The sequence below is a fragment of the Empidonax traillii genome, unplaced genomic scaffold (genome assembly GCF_003031625.1).
Source record: "Empidonax traillii isolate 1590-97213 ecotype Southwest subspecies unplaced genomic scaffold, ASM303162v1 scaffold1:size7828297, whole genome shotgun sequence".
Classification (NCBI taxonomy): Eukaryota; Metazoa; Chordata; class Aves; order Passeriformes; family Tyrannidae; genus Empidonax; species Empidonax traillii.
The window spans coordinates 1,833,631-1,852,879 of NW_020955194.1; the positions used below are offsets into that span (position 1 = coordinate 1,833,631).

A 19,249-nucleotide genomic window follows, 5' to 3' on the forward strand; every position below is an offset into this window, starting at 1 on the left:
ATAAGCATGGCACCAATCTCCCCAATAAGGGTTGATTGCAGAACCAGATTATAAAACTTTGCAGCATGAATACATTGCTCTAATCTTGGAAAGAAAAAGTAGGAATGTAATAGAAATGAAACCAATTAAGGATCCATCCCATAGCCTCGACCCTATCAAGTATGTCAACTCTTACTCATACAGTCTTCAAGCCTTGTTCTGCCAGAGTCTGGTAAGTACCAAAACTAAACATATATTAAAAAAAAAAAAAAAAAAATTGCAAATTTGGTATTTGGAAACTAAAATAGTTTGGGAGTTGTGCAGACAGTCCGTTGTATCTCTTACCTATGAATCTTAAGGCCTTTTTTGTGTCTCTCCCTACTGTTCTCACTCTGCACTGGTTTTGGTAGCAGGTCCTGATTAGGACCTGAGCAAAAACCCAGAGGGTTAAAGATCTGAGACAAGGGCTGGAAATCTTTTCTGAAGACAGGTTTCATTGTAGTTTGCTTTAGTCACACCAGTACCTACTCAAGACCAGCCACCTGGACTCACATCTCAGACACAAAACTTACGGTGAGCCTTGGCAGGGGCTTGTTCGGAGATAATGCGCCAAATGTATCCCAAATTTTTTAACTCCTCTCAGTTCCATTTTCTGAAATCTTTTGAAAATAGTATAAGAACCACTGATCCCAGTAAGCTAAAACAAAATAACAACACTTCAAACAGGTGCTTTCTGGATTACTAAATGTGAACTTTAAATGAAACCCTCTTAACGACTGTCAGTAATTTCCAAAGCTCATGGAAACCTTTGGTTATCTCAACATGGAAGATGCAATACTTACCTCCTTATGATGGAACATATGGCCCTCAACATTCACTTTGTAGTTCTCAACACCCAGCTCTTTTGCCAGTCGGAGAATCCGGTTTTGGGTAGGTCCCACATAGGAACCACCAACATCTACGTAATTAACGTGCTCATTCTGTCAAAGGAAGATAGGAATCAGAAGCTCTGCAGGAAGGTCCTCAGTGCGAACATCTAGAAGTAGGAGAAATTATTCCATGCTGAAATGTGCACGGAATGTATGTGTAAGATATTCAGGAGGAATTTCTTTGTGGAAATGGTTGCCAGGCACTGGAATGACAAGGTGGTGATTGGCCAAAGGTTGGACTTGAGGATATTAGAGGTCTCTTCCAACTTAAACGATTCTGTGACTGATTCTGTTTATTTAAGGACCTAAAAGTAGGCACTACTGGGCTCTGTAATGACAGACACACAGAGTTCACAGTGTCTCCACTGTATGACACCCAAGTGTGCAATTCGGTTTAACTCTCTTTTAAATTTCACTAGTTTTCAGTATTGGCTTTTTAGTCTCACAAAAGACACGAGGATATGAAGAAATATCCAACCCCATCAATACTTTGGTTAAATCCAACTGAATTTTTTCCGAATTCATGTTACTTTTCTTGTCACTCCAGAACGCTTCACAAACTGAAACCATTTCCAGCGCCAAGGCTTGTTTTCTTTCTGCAGATACCTGCTTAGAGTTAATGCTGCAGGTGCTGAGCCCTGCACCACAGTTTTCAAGGAGATTAATCTCCTTTCCAGCACTGCACACCTTCTCTCCAGCCTGGAGCCATCTGGCCAGCAGCCCCCAGCCATGCCTGTCATCAAAGGTGCTCAATGCACCTCTCAGTCCAGCACTGCACTCACTTGGGAAGCAGGAAGAAAGCAGGAGGTTTCAGGGATGCATACTATTACAGCAGGCTGATTTCCCAAGACAGTAACTCTTTTAAACACTGTTTACAGTGAGTACTTTAAGCCAGGCATTCTCAGTGTCACAGAAGGATGGTGTTTATACTTCATGTTATACTTCAAGCACAATGATTACTGCTGGAACACCACTGTTTGTCTCTGGTTCCCCAGCAGTGGCATCTCACATAATTTAAACCTCCCTCACTTCCAGAGTGGGAAATAGAGGTCTGTATTACATTACCCTGTGCCACAGGTAACCATTTATTTCATTTTCTTTTTAATGGCAATCAAGGTGCAGTTTGTTTTCATAAGCAGGAGTGTTATTTTGGATAATTTTTAAGACATATGTCTGAGCTGTAATGATGCCTGGTCTTCTTACAGAGCTCTAAGTTATCGTGCCTGTTACAGCATGAAAAGTGAGATGGTAATGAGAGAAGAAGTGCTCTGACACTCATGTTCTCAGGTGATGGTTTCCCTGTGTAATGTGAAAACCAAAGCAGATCCTGCCTTGGACACAGGCTAAGGACTATGTGGGTGGAATTCACCTTAATATAGATGTTTAACACCATTTTAGGCAACCCAAGCTCTCCAAGACTTCTGTGCAACACTGACAAATTTGAGTCATGATCCAAAGAAGACCTGCAGCTGAATGCCAGGCAAGGTATCCTAGGGCAGCTAAAATGGAACTACACACTTCTGGTTAGGCACCCAAATCCCACTGGATGGCTCTGAGAGTGGCTTCCAGGTCCAATTTTAAAGGACCTCCTATAAAGAGAAGCCCACTGGCAATCTGTCCAAACAGAGCTCTGTTACTTTTGACAAAAGGGATGGTACCACTGATCACCATCCTCTGGACTAAGCTGTTCAGCCAGTTTTCATCTCAGTCTGCTCTACCAATCCATACTATATCAGTTTTTCTGTGAGGATCTTATGGGAGCCAGTGCTGAATTATTCAAGTCTGAATAGACAATATTCACTGTCCTTCCCTCATCTACCAAGCCAGTCATTGCCTCTGTCAGGTTGGTCAAGCATGAATTCCTCTTGGAAACTCATGCTGACTGATGACCTCCAGATTAGTTGCTCTGTCACCTTCTGAGGATTGAGTTGAGGCTATAGTTCCCTTGGGACAAAATAATTGGCCTTTGCAAAGATAGGAGTGATATTTGCCACATTGTAGACCAGCACAGGTGAAAGTCCAGCATCTCAAGAAGCACTTACCCTGATAGTGAATGTCCTTCCTCCAACTCTGTTCCGGGCTTCGAGGACCACCACGCTGACCCCAGACTCAGACAGCAATTTGGCAGCTGACAAACCTACCAGAAAAAGAGAAAGTACAATAAAGCAATTGGCAGCAATCAGCCACATTAATGGTTCAAAACTGAACCAAAGCTTCAACCAGAGATTTCAGTGAACTGCTGTCAAAAATTCCTGAGAAAAATTAGAAACTTTTCCTGCTGTCTCACCACAGAAATCATGTGGCTGCTGCTGAGTTGCATGTTGTAACCATCTCCATAGGCAGTGTTCACAGTCTTGAAGTTCCCCCTTTGGATCAGCAATGTGGCATTTTAAAAGCAGTAACATCTCAATTATTAAGGGACACACATCTTACTCTTCATTTGTGCAATGCACAGAAAGGCAGCACCCAGCCTGTGGGATCTGCAGTGCTGAGGTGACAGAAATAGTAATGTTGCAGCAAGAAAGGCTTCCAACGCCTTCTCTCACATCAGCTCTCTACTCCATTCCTCTCCACCCCAGTTCACATGCAGAAGGAAGGTCTGCTTCACTGTCAGGATTCATTTTCAGCAATGGAGTTTGACCATGACAATCAGAGAGGCTGTATGTAGACACTTTATAAAAGGAATTATGGTCTCAGCAAAAATCATCTAATTATGGGACTTTGTGATGGAGCCACTAGAGACAACTGAAAATTCAATAGGACAGGAGACCTCTTTCCTTTTGACAAATGGGATCTGAAATTGTAAAAAGCAATCATGAGTTGGTGAAATCAGATTGTCCCATTGCCCTGCAGGCCAGTTTGGCACTGAAGCATTGTTTCTTTGGAGTTGTTTCCCCTCCTTAAGTACACAAAAGCCAGCCTTATTGATCAGAACTTCCAAGATACCCTGCAGGAAGGAATAATGATATTATACCCATGTTTATTACACTAACTTGAAATGTGATTAAAGTCAACAGTGAGCCTCTACAAAGAATGCATGTCTGAAAGGACCAGAGGAGAGGAATCATTCTGGGCAGCATTAAGTGTGCTCATTTATTCTAAGGACAACTCAGAATAGATCATAAACTTCTGTGCACATAATCTTTTAATGGGGAAGTGGAACACCAATTCACTGGAAACCAGAACTGAGGAAGTTCAAAAGTCTGACATAGGCAAAATTATACATACAACTTCCATACTCATCTGAAAATAACTTTACATCCTTGCATCACATTCTTTAGATTGCTGCTTAATTCTTAATTCTTCCATCTGTCTGATATTCTAATTTTTAAAAATGCAAGCCATTTGTCAGTGGAGTGGATATCTTATAAATTGATCTAATTTATTTCAGTAGTTTTGATAACTATTTTTTCCTCCAGGAAAGTCTAGAGAAACATATTACAATTTTTTTTAAAGTTGATTCTTTAATCCTTTCAGTGATGGCATTCATGTCTTCCTCAACACAGAAGCCATGAGTCTATAATGTTGGAAACACAAAGGGCAGTATTTTCTTACCAATATTTATATTTTTTATATGAGGAAAAATGATTTTTTCAAAATATACAGCAGGTTTTGTCACAAAATATTGGATTTCATACACTCATAAAATAAAAGATTGAATCCTCTATTCTGTGCAAATAACACCAGACACTCAGGCCTGAGCGGGTAATTCTTTTGTGAGGAAGTTTACTGTAGATATACATCTTGAAAAAATGCATAGTGCATTTATGTGTAATCCTATGGAACGTAAAGCAATAAAAAAAATCAGGCCTAGGTATGAAAAAAAGTTGTATGAAAATACTCAGTGCCTAAGACTGTAATTTCTTGATGTATTCAATAGTTATATTGCTGTAACAGTTGTTTGGGAATAATAATGGTTGCACTGGACTGAGTTGGAAGTTAAGCTTACTACTGGATTATAACTTAATTAGCTGATATATCCAAATAAAGATGGGTTGCTAAAGGATGAGGAACATGTTGTAATGTGGCAAAGGTTCTCTAACCTGTTTGCCTGTTAAACTGTACTCCTTGCACTCCGGACTTACACGTTGTTAGTTTCATGATTGTTAACCCAAGAGTCACCTTGGACGCTCATCCAGAAAGAAAAAAAGGCTTCAGAGTTAAAAAAAAAATGGGAAAGAGCAAGAAAAACACTGGGACACCAGACTGATCAATGAGGTGAGAATGAGAGAGGAAGGAATGAGACCTCCTTTCCAGCTCCTTCCCCATGTCCTCCTGCTCAACTCCCCACAGTTGCTCTCTCACTTCCCCTCCAACATCTCTGCCACTTCCCCAGAGTTCCTTGTGCACCTTCAGGAACCGTCCAGGGAGAGGGCAGCAGTGGATGCCCATCCCTGAAAGCACTCAAGGCCAGGCTGGAAGGGGCTCTGGGCAACCAGGCCTAGTGGAAGGTGTCCCTGCCCATGTCAGGGGGTTGGAATGGGATGGTCTTTAAGGTCCCTTCCAACCCAAACCATTCTATGTGAACACACCATATTGAGCTGAACTCAGAACTGAGCTGAGACCTCTCGGGTTGCAGCCAGGACTCAGATGAGGTAGTTAAAACACACTGGTGTGTGTTGGTGTGGCTGCAGCACAGACATGCCTGTCACAGCCAAGGCTGCGTCTGTGCCCCAGTGACATCTCCATCTCCTCCAAATGTAGCCTTGAGATAAAGCTGCAAACCTCCCCAAATCACTGGCTGCACTCCTTCCAGATATCACTCTAATTCTGTGAATTAGAAACATACTACTTCCCTCAGCAAGATGGAAGGAGCCTGCCAAAACCATGCCTGATTTGCAGTATCTGGATGTAGAAATTCACTTACTGTTAAATGAGAATAAACAAGGCAAGACATCCTCCACAAGGGTTTCTATGGCAATCTCACCAGCAGCTCCCCCGTCTGAACATGCCATGCAGGAGAGCTCTGTTCCTATTGATTTTGCAGCACTGTTAAGGGACTCAGAATTGCTGCTGCTCAAGATCATACTGCTGCCACTTTCATTTCAGAAAATTGTCATAATCCTACCAAGCAAAGCACTTACAGGTGCATCAAAAAACCCAAAAACCTAAGGTGAACTGATGCCAATCTGCAGACTACAAAACATACCCCATGCCTGAAACGTAGAGATGCTGAATAACACTGAATTTTTAATGTAGCCTGATGAAAAATACAACAAAGCCTGTCTCTTACTTCACAGGAGAGGAAGGTTCAACTCTACAGGTACTACACAACTCTGGGACTTAACAGACCCAACCTTGATCCCCAGATGAGTCCTGTAATGTGGGAAAGGGTTCCCTATTTTATAGGGAAGCATACATAAGGGTAGACTTATGAGAATAATTCCAAGTTGCCTCAATACTGGGGTTGATAGAGGGCATATGAGCAGATATGAGTTCTGGAGCACCAACAATGTGAATTTTTAAAAAGTTACTTTGTTGGGCATGTGATCGTAATTCTAAACTAATAAATAGTAATTCTACTTTTCAAAATCTAGGCTCTGCAAATCCACAGCACCGAGCAGATTCACTGACACATCACAGTCAGAAGCAAAATCACTGGCATCTTTCCCTCGTAAGAGACAGCACTTCTCACATGGTGTATGCTGAACCTCTGCAAAGCACTCAAGGGCAGCGTAGGGGAGTGATGACAGCCTGATACCATTAAACTTTTAACCTTTCAAACTGAGGCCACTTTCAATTTGCCGTATGGAGCACACCAAAATGAAGGCAGAGAAAGTTACCTGTTACTACTGTAAAGGAAACTGCTGGTCTTCTAGATTGTTGTGTTGTTTGCCTGCTTGCTAGCTTCTCTGACAAAGTGCGCTTGCCTTTTCTGGATCCACTATCAAGCTTAAAGTGTACCAAACCCAACCTATTAATGCATTCCTTCATAAAATCCTTGTTAATCCACCCTGCTCTACATGGCATGGGATAATTATATTGTGTGAAAGAAGACTAGCTCATTATTGTGGTTTTCTAGTGAGCTTTAATTGAGTAGCATGGGGAAAAAAAACCTTCCTGGAAAATCCCTGCATTTTTCTGATCTTAAGCAGGGAAATAATTTTAAGACTTTTTTTGCTCATTATTCTAATAGACATCATTAAAGTGAGAGAACTGTCAATATATCCTTATTGAAGCTCCAAAGTAACGGTATCCTAATGCTGTGATTATTTTTACTCTCTCATTGACAGAAAACCTACATTTTCCTAAATGCAATTGAGTATTCAAATCCAGCAGTGGCCACCTTAAAATCAGTTCTCATTTTTTCAGCCAGAGGTCTCTTTGCCAAGTAAACATGTCATGAGATATGCAAAATATTTCTGCCATGACCATAGGGTAAAATACTCCGTCCTCAACTCTCTCTTCTCCTTCTCCCCCATCCACAATTTTACTGTCATTGGAATTTTTGTGCACATCATAGTATTGAAAGAAGTTTCCAAACATAATTAAAATTTGCTTAGTTATATCAGACTGACCAGAGAAGCCACTAATGGGCAGCAAGATACAGAAGGCTCAGAATGAAAAAATGGTTTCCTTTCACAGATTAGGGATTTGAAGATTTTAAATTGCCACTGTAAACATAAAACACCCCCCAACAACACTATTAGTTAAGTTACCACCCCTTAAATTCACAGAACAACAAAAATACACAGTGTGGATCACAAGTTTACATTTTTTCTTCTTCAATATTTCTTAATACCCTAACATCACCAATTTTCTGTTTGTCAGAAACTGTGTTTCACCTTTCATATTATAGATTATAGAATACTTGATACTGGAGTCAGACTGGTTTCATGTATTTTGTCATTTTCAGGTAAATGGTTTTAATTTCTTTTTCATCAATTCTTTTTATTTTTCTTCTAGGAAAAAACTCCAACAAAACCACAACCAAAAAACCAAAACAAAACCCACACTCTCCCCCAACAAAACCACATGATTAGCAAAGATTTTAACCAAAGGAGAATAAATATTTTCTATTACACGGTACATTGTCCAAATGAGACCAAACCACTTAGTGGTTTCAATGGCTCTACTGTCTAAATGCTTTCTACAGATGCAAGCCTTGTTCTGAAGAGCACAAAGACAGTTTCTCATGGACAGTTTTGACAGAAACACAGTGGGCAGGAAGAGGGAATTGTGCCCTGGGAATTAATCCGCTCTCCATACACTCCCACTGAGAGTTTCATGTCCAAAGCCCATTGAAGTAAACATCTCTTCCCCAAAGTAATGCCCTCCTCCCAAGACAAAGGCAGAAAAAGTTGGCAAGTGTCAGCATTATTAGTTAGAAATGCAGCACCCTCCTTCCCTTGAAATATTAAAATGAATAGCGCCAGCTAAGACATCAGTGGTTTGATGCCATCTGATTAATGGAAACATCTAAGGTAATTATCCATATTTTATAACTATTGACCATTCTTTTAGTCTGTGGAGAATAAATTCCTGTTAACTAAAAGTGATCTTCAACTAAATCAGTATGTGAAAAAACGTTGCTGCTGAGTTATGATCCATGTCACTGCCACAAATTTCAAGAATATAAGCACTGGTATTCCCAGGAAAGACATAATGCCTGTCCCATGACTGTTTTTGTTATGCTGGGATGTTTTGGGATCTGTCCTAACCACGTGGCTATTTCTTTTCCTCCTTGATGTAAATAACACTTGTAAGATTTCAGACCTACCCAGCTAACAGGAATACTCTTTCCCACCTTTCAATACCTTTCACCTCAGCCTGAGGCATGGTGCAAAATCTGCCCCTCAAGGACAAGCCATAGGTTAACAGCACTCTCTTTAGAGCTCTGAATTTGCTAATCTACGAATCATGCTTGTGTACACTTCCTTTGTGCCAAAACCAAACCTGACACATTCTTCACCCAGGAACAGAACCAGCTGTCACTACTCAGGTTACCCCCTGGGTTAGGGAATGTTTATAAATTAGGCATTTGCCATAGAAATCCAAGGGAAGAATATGATGAAAAGTGAATTTTTGAATTACATTATCTACTAATATGATAGAGAATATATATGAAATTATATATATATATATATATTTATATATATATATATATATATATATATATATATATATAAATATATATATATATATATATGAATTATATAATCAATGTATCACAACCATATTCTGGCCAAAACTAAATACAAAGCACTGGGCATAACACAAAGGAGTGTGTTAGTCAAAACCCATGACCAACATCATAAGGTTCTGCATCTTTAGCAGCAAAACATTAGAACACACTATGAAGAAGGAGGCAAATGGAAACTGGTACTTCTGCTAATTTGCAAGTACTACATAAAACATCCATTACACTTTTTATGGGGTCCCTGCTGTAAATTTTTGACGTAACGACAGTTTGCTAGCAGTACACCAGGAACTGAGAGCTCTGTGAAACCCTCCTGTTTATTTCTGCATCCCAAAAAATGATCTTTAGGAATCTCTGGTTCTAAGTGACGATATATCACCGAATATTAAGCTTTCCAGTTGGATCCAGAGAGAAAGCTGGAAGGAACTGGGTAGATGGAGCCCAGCACAGGGTAAATGCAAAGAGATGAACAGAGGATACATTTTAGGAACCAGCTGTCCCACAGGTCAATTCTCAGGCAAATTCAGAAGTAACAGTAGAAAGAAAAATCTACTGGAAACTACTCCAGATTTATACAAGCGGGAATGATTCTATCTTACACCAGCAACTGTGTGTTTGACAGTTTATCTGACACCGCCACCCACCAGCAGCTTGGCATGCTGTCAAAACAAACAGAGCAGTATACAACATAAGTTGTGCTGCCATGATAGCAAGCAAGGAAAATCTGCATTTCCTCATCATTGTCTCTCACTCAGAGAATGCAGCCAAGGCGTAGGTACCTCTAGTGGTAAAGTTGTCCATCACACACTGTGGAGATGGAGATGCCAATACAAAGTTCTTTTCCATGGAGATGGGGAAAAAAAAAAAGTCTTAATAATATATCATATGTTTTATTTCAGTATAAAGACTAATCACTACTATTTTTACATCCCAGATTTTCCTACAATTTGTGGCCCTTGGACTCCTCTGTAAGCGCAATAGAAAACAGTGCTGTCTCCTGACTGGCAAACCTAAGCAGCCATTTTGTAGAACCATTCAATCTCCTTGTTTCTAGATAAGAACAAACATCTTTTTATGTGGAAATAGTAGCTATCCATGTCATAGAATTATAATCTTAAGCCTAAGTTTCAATTACGTCTGTTTTTCCCTTGTGCTTTGTACTTGTAACATGATGTACTGAAATTCCTTCCAAAAGATATTAGCATACAAGTTTTCTTGGACTTGCCTGCTTCTGGACATACTTCTCCATATCTGAGGCCGCTCTGGTTTGCATTATGTAGACAAATATTATTAATTCTCCATGACATCTCTTGATAAACTTGGCTTCCATGCAAGGTGAGGTTGGCACATGAATCCACCCCAAACTTCCCACAGAAAAAAACGCCAGGGTATTTTGCTTACACCCCTTTTCATTTTCCCTTCCCATTTCTGACAAATTTGGAACTATTTCAGCTTGAATTTTCAGGGTGTGTTTTTCAGGCTGATTCTTTTCTGCTGGAAAATCTTGGTCAAAATTGACTGGCTATTTGTAAACGTCTAGGGGAAAAAAATATTCTTTGATTCTGAAAACTTGTGGGTTTTTATGTTTTTTATTTCTGTTTTGAAAGTTCTAGCAGCAACTTGAAATTTGGCAAGGAGGTAGCCTTTGAGTCAACAGCACACTTTGTTATCCATGTGAAAATATGCCCTGATAAGGCCAGTTAGAAAGTTTTGAGAAAATACAGGTCACATGTAGGCAGCAGCCATTTCCCAGGCCTGACAAGCTGAAATAGCTGAAGTTTCTGTCAAAACTCTCCGAGCACTTAATGATGTCCAGTTGTTAATGAGCAGTCCCCAAGCAGTGGCAGAGCATCCAAGACCTCCTTACAACCTATCTTGTATCTCAGAGTACCTGGGCATGCTGTGTCCAAGGGCTATGGAGCCAAAATCTGAATCCCCCTGTAATTGTGGCCTTGCCTTGTGGAGAGGTAATGGAGATGGGATGAGGACAGTGTGCTGGGAGAGGTATGGTAGTGATTTGCTGCAGAAAAGGGACAACTTCTGGAAGCTGTTGTTAGACCACAATAGCTCCAACAAGTGTCCTCACCCTTAACCCAGGCAGCAGAGGACTCTCTAATGGGATGTCAGAGTTATGATCCTGCCAATTAATCACACACTCATCCATGATACATCATGTGCCATCAGCTTGCTGTGTTTCAACAAATGAGGGAACAGCATGGCCTAAACTGAAATGCATAAATAAAAGGTCAAAATCAATCCAAACCAGCACACACCCTTCAGTTCAGTAGAAAACCCTATAAACAGGAAATAGGAGCAATATTCAAGGCATATAAATAAAACCTCCCTGTGGTTATGGGCAAAATCTTTAACTTCAGGCATCAGTTTATTTATTATGCTTTGGTATAAAATGCTATAATTAATATTAACTGTGTTACAGGGGACATTACCTATTAAGAGTGACATAATATATGCGCCTGAGGCTTTTACTGGCCACAATCCACATTTTTAACATGCAAGCCTGTGTGAAAAGAGGAATCTAGCCCAAGCTCTGCAGATCCCTCTCTGCAGGGATTCCATGGGGTACAGCAGGAAAATCTCAGCAGTAGAGGCCACCAGAACTGAGTTCTTCTTTCAAGAGCTTCCCCACTGAGCATCACTCTTTGCAGAAGCTCATTCTATCCCTTATTGCAGCTTCCTGCAGGCAGAGTCGATTCTGTGTCCCTGAGAATGACCACAGACAGACATGTGCATACACAGGCCAGGAGCAGGGATGAGAAGAATGTGTTAGGCTTTTCAGGAACTGGCCTTCAGGACCATGCTTTGCTTTTAGGAATAGATAACTCCAGAAGTGCCATTCAGGATTTGATCTTAATTTTATAAATACTGTACAAATATTTTTAAAAGTCATAACCTCACTGCTGGGAAGCTCACACTTAATATAACAAGCACCTCGCTTGTATGTCATATGCATCTCTATTTCTAGTAAATAATTAGTTTATTCCAAAGTTTTCCATCCTTTCTTGCAAGCACCAGGTAGTGAGTATTTAAAATACAGAAGAAGGAAAGAAGACAGATGAGTCAACTGCAAATTCAACTTCAGAGACAGAAACAGCAAGTCAAGACTGGAGTCAGAGAGATGTTGAGAGGAAATCCTGTCCATTCTGGAGCATGTTTTACTATGTATCCCACCAGAAGCAAAATTCTTGCAGAAGTGAGGTGAAGGTGTATTGGTACATGAATGGTATTGACAAAGAAGCTGCACAAAAAGCAAAACAGACCAGAGGCTGATGAGATTTATAATCCCTAGCTATGAATGTCACTGTAAAGATGGATTTATTATTAAGTAAGGCATTTTTGTCTATTTTTCAAAGGCTGTTTTCTTAAAACAATACCTGTTCTAATCCATAACAAGCAAACACCAATTTCTGTGCCACTGACAGAGGGTTTCCATTGTCATGAAAAATGTCCCTGTACCCCCTGAGAGCTGTAACATGTTTATTTGTCTTCCTCATGCTACTGACAAATTTTCAGGGACTGTGAAAATGCCTTGAAATGTCCTGCTTGGCTCCATTTCAGTCCCCATACCAGGTTTTGGTCCAAGGCATAAGTGTTCTGAAGCAGCTTATTGAATCTTGTGCTAGTGGGGCAAGTTACCACTTAGAAATGCTCGATGCATTTTCCAAAACACTGCAACAGGCTGGAAAGCTGGAGGAGTGAGACACTCTGAAGGGAATGAGAGCTTCTCAGAGCCCTAAAACACCATATCAAGACGACATTGCCATCAGCTGCACACAGAATGGGTGGTAATTCCCTAAGGACACTCTGTGCTCTACAGGAACCTTAAGGATGAAGACCAAATGTCTCTTTCTAGCAGGAAAATTACCAGGCATCTGGTAAAACTAAAAAGCAAGAAAATCTGGGTCCAAACTTTTTCCTTCTGTTTGGTGATACTGCAGATTATTTGCACAATTAGATACTCACAAATAATTATTTAAACAATTGCCATTCTTTTAGTAAATGAAATAATGTAATTAAGTAAACCATTTGCTGTTTCACACATTAATTCACTGCAGATTAAGGAAAGGAAAGCCTCTGACTCCTTCTCAATACTTACAAAACCTAACTTTACATACCGAAATAATGGCTGTAGTACAGCTGAAGTCACGCTGTCACAAAACTCACCTTTTCTAAATCATTAGTGAAGTAAGGACTGTTTGAAAACTGAAATCTGGCTGATGCTGCCAACACAGTATTGACCTGATGGACAAACTAAATACGGATTTTTCTCCAACACAAAAACATTATCTTAGGTATCATAAGAATAATTAATTATTGGGGTTTTTTAAAGCAAAGGATAAGGGGCCACCATGCACTTGCTAGTGTCAAAGCAGAACTGAAGAGTATTTTGGGAAGTGGTGCCTAGCGAAGTCTGAGGAGGGAACTGGGCTGCCTGTAATTGGCACAGTTCTTCTCACAGCGACAAAACCCAACCTACAGATACTCCCAGATGTTTTTCCGCAGTATTTATCAAAAGAAAACACCTGCCAGCTCAGCAAGAGCAACCTAAAGAAACAACCAGTCAAAATGCAATCTGTCTCGGGACGCAACAACCCCAGCCCGTATCCCTGCATTCTCCCACACCTGTGGACCCCGCAAAGTCAGTTTTCCTACAGATCCCTCCGGGTGAGCATGAAGTACAAACCAACGCAACGACGAGCAATTTCGCCCTAAAACAGTGATTTGGCTCATTTCCCCCCTTCTTTTCCTCGAGCGCACCTGAAGCCCCTGGAGACCCGACACTCCCGTTATCCACCGGCGTTATCCGGCGTTATCCATCGTTATCCATCGCCATCCCCGCCGCGCCCAGACCCACCGCACCGATGGCGCAGGACGCGCTCCGGGACCGCTCCCACGGGGAGGACCGGCGGGTGATCCCCCCGGGACCCACCTGAGATGCCGCCCCCGATCACGACCACGTCGTATTTCTGTGCCATGGCTCTTTCCCTGCGGTCCCTCTCCCAGCTCCAGCGGCGGTGGCTCCGTCCGGGCTCTGGTGCCGGGATCGGGACGGCGCCGTCCCGCCCGCCCCGGCCACGCCCCTGGGCGGGGCCAGGCGGCACATCCACCAATGGGTACGGGCAGAGGGCGTGGTCTCGTCTGGCCACGCCCCTCCCCCGGTCTGGCTCGACGGAGTGGGAGCGGGACTGGGAACGCTCGGTGGGGAACCGGGAATGCTGCATCCCATGGGCACGGCCCGGTATCGCCTCGGTGTCCCACCAGTCCAGGAGGTTTAACAAGACCAAGTGGCGGGTCCTGCACTTTGGCCACAACAACCCCGCGCAGCGCTACAGGCTGGGCACAGAGTGGCTGGAGGGCGGCCAGGCAGAAAGGGACCTGGGGATGCTGATTGACAGGAAGGGGAACATGGAATCCTGGCCTGTGTCAGGAATAGTGTGGCCAGCAGCACTAGGGAAGTGATTCTTCCCCTGTACTCCTCACTGGTAAGTCTGCACCTCGAGTGCTGTGTCCAGTTCTGGACCCCTCAGTTTAGGAAGGACATTGAGGTGCTGGAGCAGGTCCAAAGAAGGGCAACCAGGCTGGTGAAGGGACTCGAACACAGGTCCTCTGAGGAGAAGCTGAGGGAGCTGGTGTTTAGTTTGGAGAAGAGGAGGCTCAGGGGAGACCTCATCACTCTCTACAACTCCCTGAGAGGAGGTTGTAGCCAGGTGGGAGTTGGTCTCTTCTCCCAGACAGCCAGCAACTGGACAAGAGGGCACAGTCTTAAACTCTGTCAGGGGAGCTTTAGGTTGAACATTAGGAAGAATTTCTTCACAGAGGAAGTGATTGGGCATTGAAATGGTCTGCCCAGGGAAGTGGTGGATTCACTGTCCCTGGAGGTGTTTAAGCAAAGATTGGATGTGTCACTTAGTGCCATAGTTCAGTACACAAGGTGGTGTTAGGTCAAAGGCTGGACTTGATGATCTCAGAGGTCTTTCCAACCTAATAGATTCTATGATTCAGGAGGGATGGCAGCAGGCAGGTGGAAGCGTGCCTGTTTCAGGATGCAGCATGTGGAACAGCCTGTGCTCACTTAACCCCGTGTTAGTTACTCACAGTGGGTGTGGGAGAGGAGGATATCCATAGAGCCAGAGCTTACAGCAACATACAAGTCTCATCTCCTACCAGAATCAAGCTGTGCTCCATCCATGAGCTAGGGAACTAAGGGTTAACCTCTCCATGAAAACATCTTTCAAAAGACAATGCCTGAAGTAATAACTGGTTGTCAAAATTCTGTTTGTACTTAGCCACTATTCCTGCTCTGGAATACCTGATGGATGTGATTTTTTTTTTCCCATGCATTTTACAGCTTGTACGGTTTTTATTGACAAAGTACAAATATCATCTCTGTGAAGTGAGTAAAAAAAGATAGAGAGTCTGTCCATCCATCCCCTTCAAGTAAGCACAGAAGACCTTTAAAATTCACACAATTACAGAAAATCCTAAGGCTGTTTCATGTTAAATATTGATATAAGTTCTGAGTTGCCCAGTTCTGTAGCCATACTCCATGCCTGGATATGACCAAAGAATCAAATGAGTCTGCAATACTAAATTGTGCCGAGTGAGATGCACACCTGTTGAAGTGAATCCAGAGGAGGGCTACAAAAAACGTCTGGAGCACCTCTACTATGAGGACTGTTTGAAATAATTCTGTTTGTTCAGCCTCCAGAGAGAAAAGAAGACTCCAGAGAGACCTTATTGAGGTCTTTGAGCACTTAAAGGGGGACTATGAGAAAGATGAGGACAGACATTTTAGCAGAGCCTGTTACGATAGGACAGGAATAATAGTTTTAAACTAAAAGAGAGCTGATTTGGGTGAGATACAAGGAAGAAAAGTTTTACGATGAGGGTGGTGGAACACTGTATCAGGTTGCCCAGAGAGGTATTTGGTGCCCCATCCCTGCAAATATTCAGGGTCAGATTGCTGCAAGCAGCATGGTCTAGTTGAAAATGTCCCTGCTCATTGCAGGGGGGGGAGGAATGGATGAGCTTTAAAGGTCCTTTTCAACCCAAACCGTTCTATGGTTCCTGACAGCAGTGACTAAATGCAGAAACATCCATAAAATCACTAAGCAACAGTACGAGAGACAGAATAATGGGTATTCTAAGAACAGGTACTTTACAAAGTAAATGTGCAGTGCTAAGTAAGTGTGTTGCAAGAGCTGCAGACACAGAAGTGCCAGACACTGTAGCAAGTAAGAACAACACAATCCCTGCAGCTCCGAGAGTTGATCTGCTGACACAGAAGCTCATTATCACCGAGATTGCTGCTGCTCCCATGCCAGAGCAAAGGGAGCAAAAAGGGGACAGAACAAGACTGTGAGAGTGGTATGTGTTCTGAAACAGAAAATGCGACATACCAACAGCTGTTTGTGCTTACTGGGGAAAGAATATCTTTGTTTCTTGAGGGTGATACGGATACCCCCTCCCACAGCTCTGCTGGCTCTGGTGAGAAGGTCACAGAGAATCTGACGAATAAAAAGCTCCACCGAGGGGCACCTCCCTCAGAATCTAGAAGCCAAGTTTGGAGAAAAGCAGCAAAAACATCCTCTGTGATAACAACAGGAAACTTGTGTGTGTCCAGATAACTTGCTAATAGATAAGCCTGCCAACAAACCTCTAATGTTAAAAGGAGCTGTAGCAATCTCGGTAAAGAGCAATGGAGGTTGATGTGGTTTTACCCAGAGCAGCTCTGACGATGAGAGATGATATAAAAGTGTGAATTGTACACATTGTTGCTGGTTCAGCCCTTGTAGTAAGAAACGAAAAAATTCCTAGGAGGTTACCAAGGTTTGGCAGAGGTAACAATGGCTGTCAGAACTGTGTAACTGCTTAGTCCTTGGCATCTGTGTGAAACAAATAAAAGACCTCAGGATAATTCCACCTTCACTCATACAGGCCTGCAGACATCTAGGATTTGGAAAACCAAAACCAAAATCAAAACAAGCAGATGATGAAGCCTTGCTGGAGAACAGCAGGATGAGCCCAACTGATTTGCTGAAAGTTCAAAAAGCCTGGAAGGAAGAAGATGATTTGTGGTATTGAGAGTGAGCTTCCTTTCCTAAATCTGATGACCATGCTTTCAAAGAGAAACTTGAAAGTTGTCAGAAATCAGCAGAAAATAAAGGGATGGCATACTTTACAGTAAAGGAAATCTTATGCCAAGCAGATAAAATATTATTTGAAAATATGTCAATTTTTGCTCAGAACAGAGAGTTGAATAGTAAGGAAATGCTCACTAATGGGTCCTTTTTGTTATGCATTACGAAAACCAGGGAACAACCATGAAGGGTGAACATGGAAGCTTCTGTTGCTAAAACCATCTCCTAGGAATCTCTCTAGTTAAGTCTGCTTCATGAGTGAGTTGTAGCAACAATTGCTGAGCTTGCAGAATGTGCACAATCATTAATGTGAAGGTATAGAAAGTCACAGGACTGACATAGACTTTCAAATGGAAAAATACTGGAAGTTACTGAGAAATTCAGTGGAATACCCAGAGAAAGGCTTTCACTTGAGATCACAGCCACGCCAACAACAACAGAAATTGTCAAGAAGCCCCAAGAATGGACAAAAATGGACCAATTTGTTGATCAAAGGACATGAAGAAAAATATCAAAAGGTAAAAGTGGCATCACCAAGTCCTTTATTATACTACAAGTGTTTAGCTTTTGGTTTTGCCAGCTACTGATGTAAGTCAGTCACCTTCTCAGGTCATGCCATCAGAAGTCTCAGTTATATGTTTTATTTTATATCTGCTTGGTAGCTCAAATGATGAGTTAAATCAGTCATAATCATTGCCAAAGACACAGATTTTTTCATTTCTTCCTGATTTCACCATCACTTATTTTGCTGATGCATCTGAAAATTGGAACACTAATGAAGGGGAAATCTCTAAAACAAAATGCTTTTGTAAAAATAAAAAAAAAATATTATCTGCTGTACATACGTGTATGCACACACATGTAATTACATGTATGTACATAAATGTATACATATACAGACATGTATACAGTACAGACTTTTTAGCTATTTATTTGTTTTATGAATATATTTTGAGAGGTAAACAGAACCTAATTGCTGTAAGGCAAGAATGGATTATCACTAGAACACTGATTGTAATTTTTTAGGTCATAATTACCACCAATTAGCCACATCTCAAGTCACATAATTTTTGTATCTTAATGATATCAACAGAGCTTCTCTAAAATACTGTAAAACATGTCATCTTAAGTGTTCCTGTCAGCTGAAATTTTTGCCATTAACTCATCATCTGTGTTGATTAGCACTCCACTCTGCAGGCACAAAGATGAGCTTTGCAGAGAGTACCAGAGCCTTTTGCAAGGCTTGAATCACATAAATTTACTTTTGCACACATTCTAATTCTCGTAATTATATGGTTACAGCTCTGGGTTGCATCAAACTGAAATACAAAAGCTGTGAAAAATAACCCAGACTCTCCCAGATATCAGACTCAGTAGTTCTGTTGGCAGTCCGTTTGTGGGGCAACAGTGCACATGGTCTAGACTAATTTCAGACCTCAGCTGTAGGTGATACTGTATTTTCTAAGAACAGTTTTCTATTTTGGAACAGTATCTTAGACTACCTAAGGCTGAATTTCGGGTCAACAGTTAATTTACACTGCTAATGGTGGTTTCCCCCTTTTCTCTCCTCTCTGCTCAGGACTTTATCAGCAATGGAAATGATAAAATATCATGTAGCACGTGGAAACAGACAATATTGCACATCATAAGTGGGGGGAAAAAAGGGGAAACTTTCTATAAAATGTTTCAAGCTTCAGAACACTTTCCTCTGAAACAAACACCAAACAACCAAACTCAGATCAAAGTGTCTCCAAGGGTTACATGAAAGAGGTAAGAGAGAAAACACTCCCAAGCAGCAAGGAAGGGGTAATCCAACCTCCTGCCCAAAGCAGATCCAGGACTTTTCTAGTTTGAATGCATTGAAGGACAGAATTTCCATATCCTCTGTGAGCTTCAGGGTCTGACCACCCTCAGAGCGAACCCTCTTTTTCCTCTTATTGGGTTAGGATTGCCCTCGTCTCCAGGCTGTGTTTATTGCCACTTTTACATCACAGGGCACTCTGAGTTCTTCCTGTTTTGGAACCTCTTCTCTTGGAAGTATT

General features: G+C 41.8%; 1 protein-coding gene across 1 annotated transcript in view; it reads right to left on the reverse strand.

The window, feature by feature from the left end:
- Positions 1-14,120, reverse strand: part of LOC114056825 (amine oxidase [flavin-containing] A-like) — a 36,784-nt gene extending 22,664 nt beyond the window's left edge. The window contains exons 1-3 of the mRNA XM_027882420.1: positions 13,997-14,120; positions 2,951-3,045; positions 822-959 (exon numbers count right to left, since the gene is read on the reverse strand). Coding sequence (XP_027738221.1) covers positions 822-959; positions 2,951-3,045; positions 13,997-14,042 — 279 coding nt within the window. The 5' untranslated portion in view covers positions 14,043-14,120. The remainder of the gene's footprint in view (positions 1-821; positions 960-2,950; positions 3,046-13,996) is intronic.
- Positions 14,121-19,249: the final 5,129 nt, after the last annotated feature.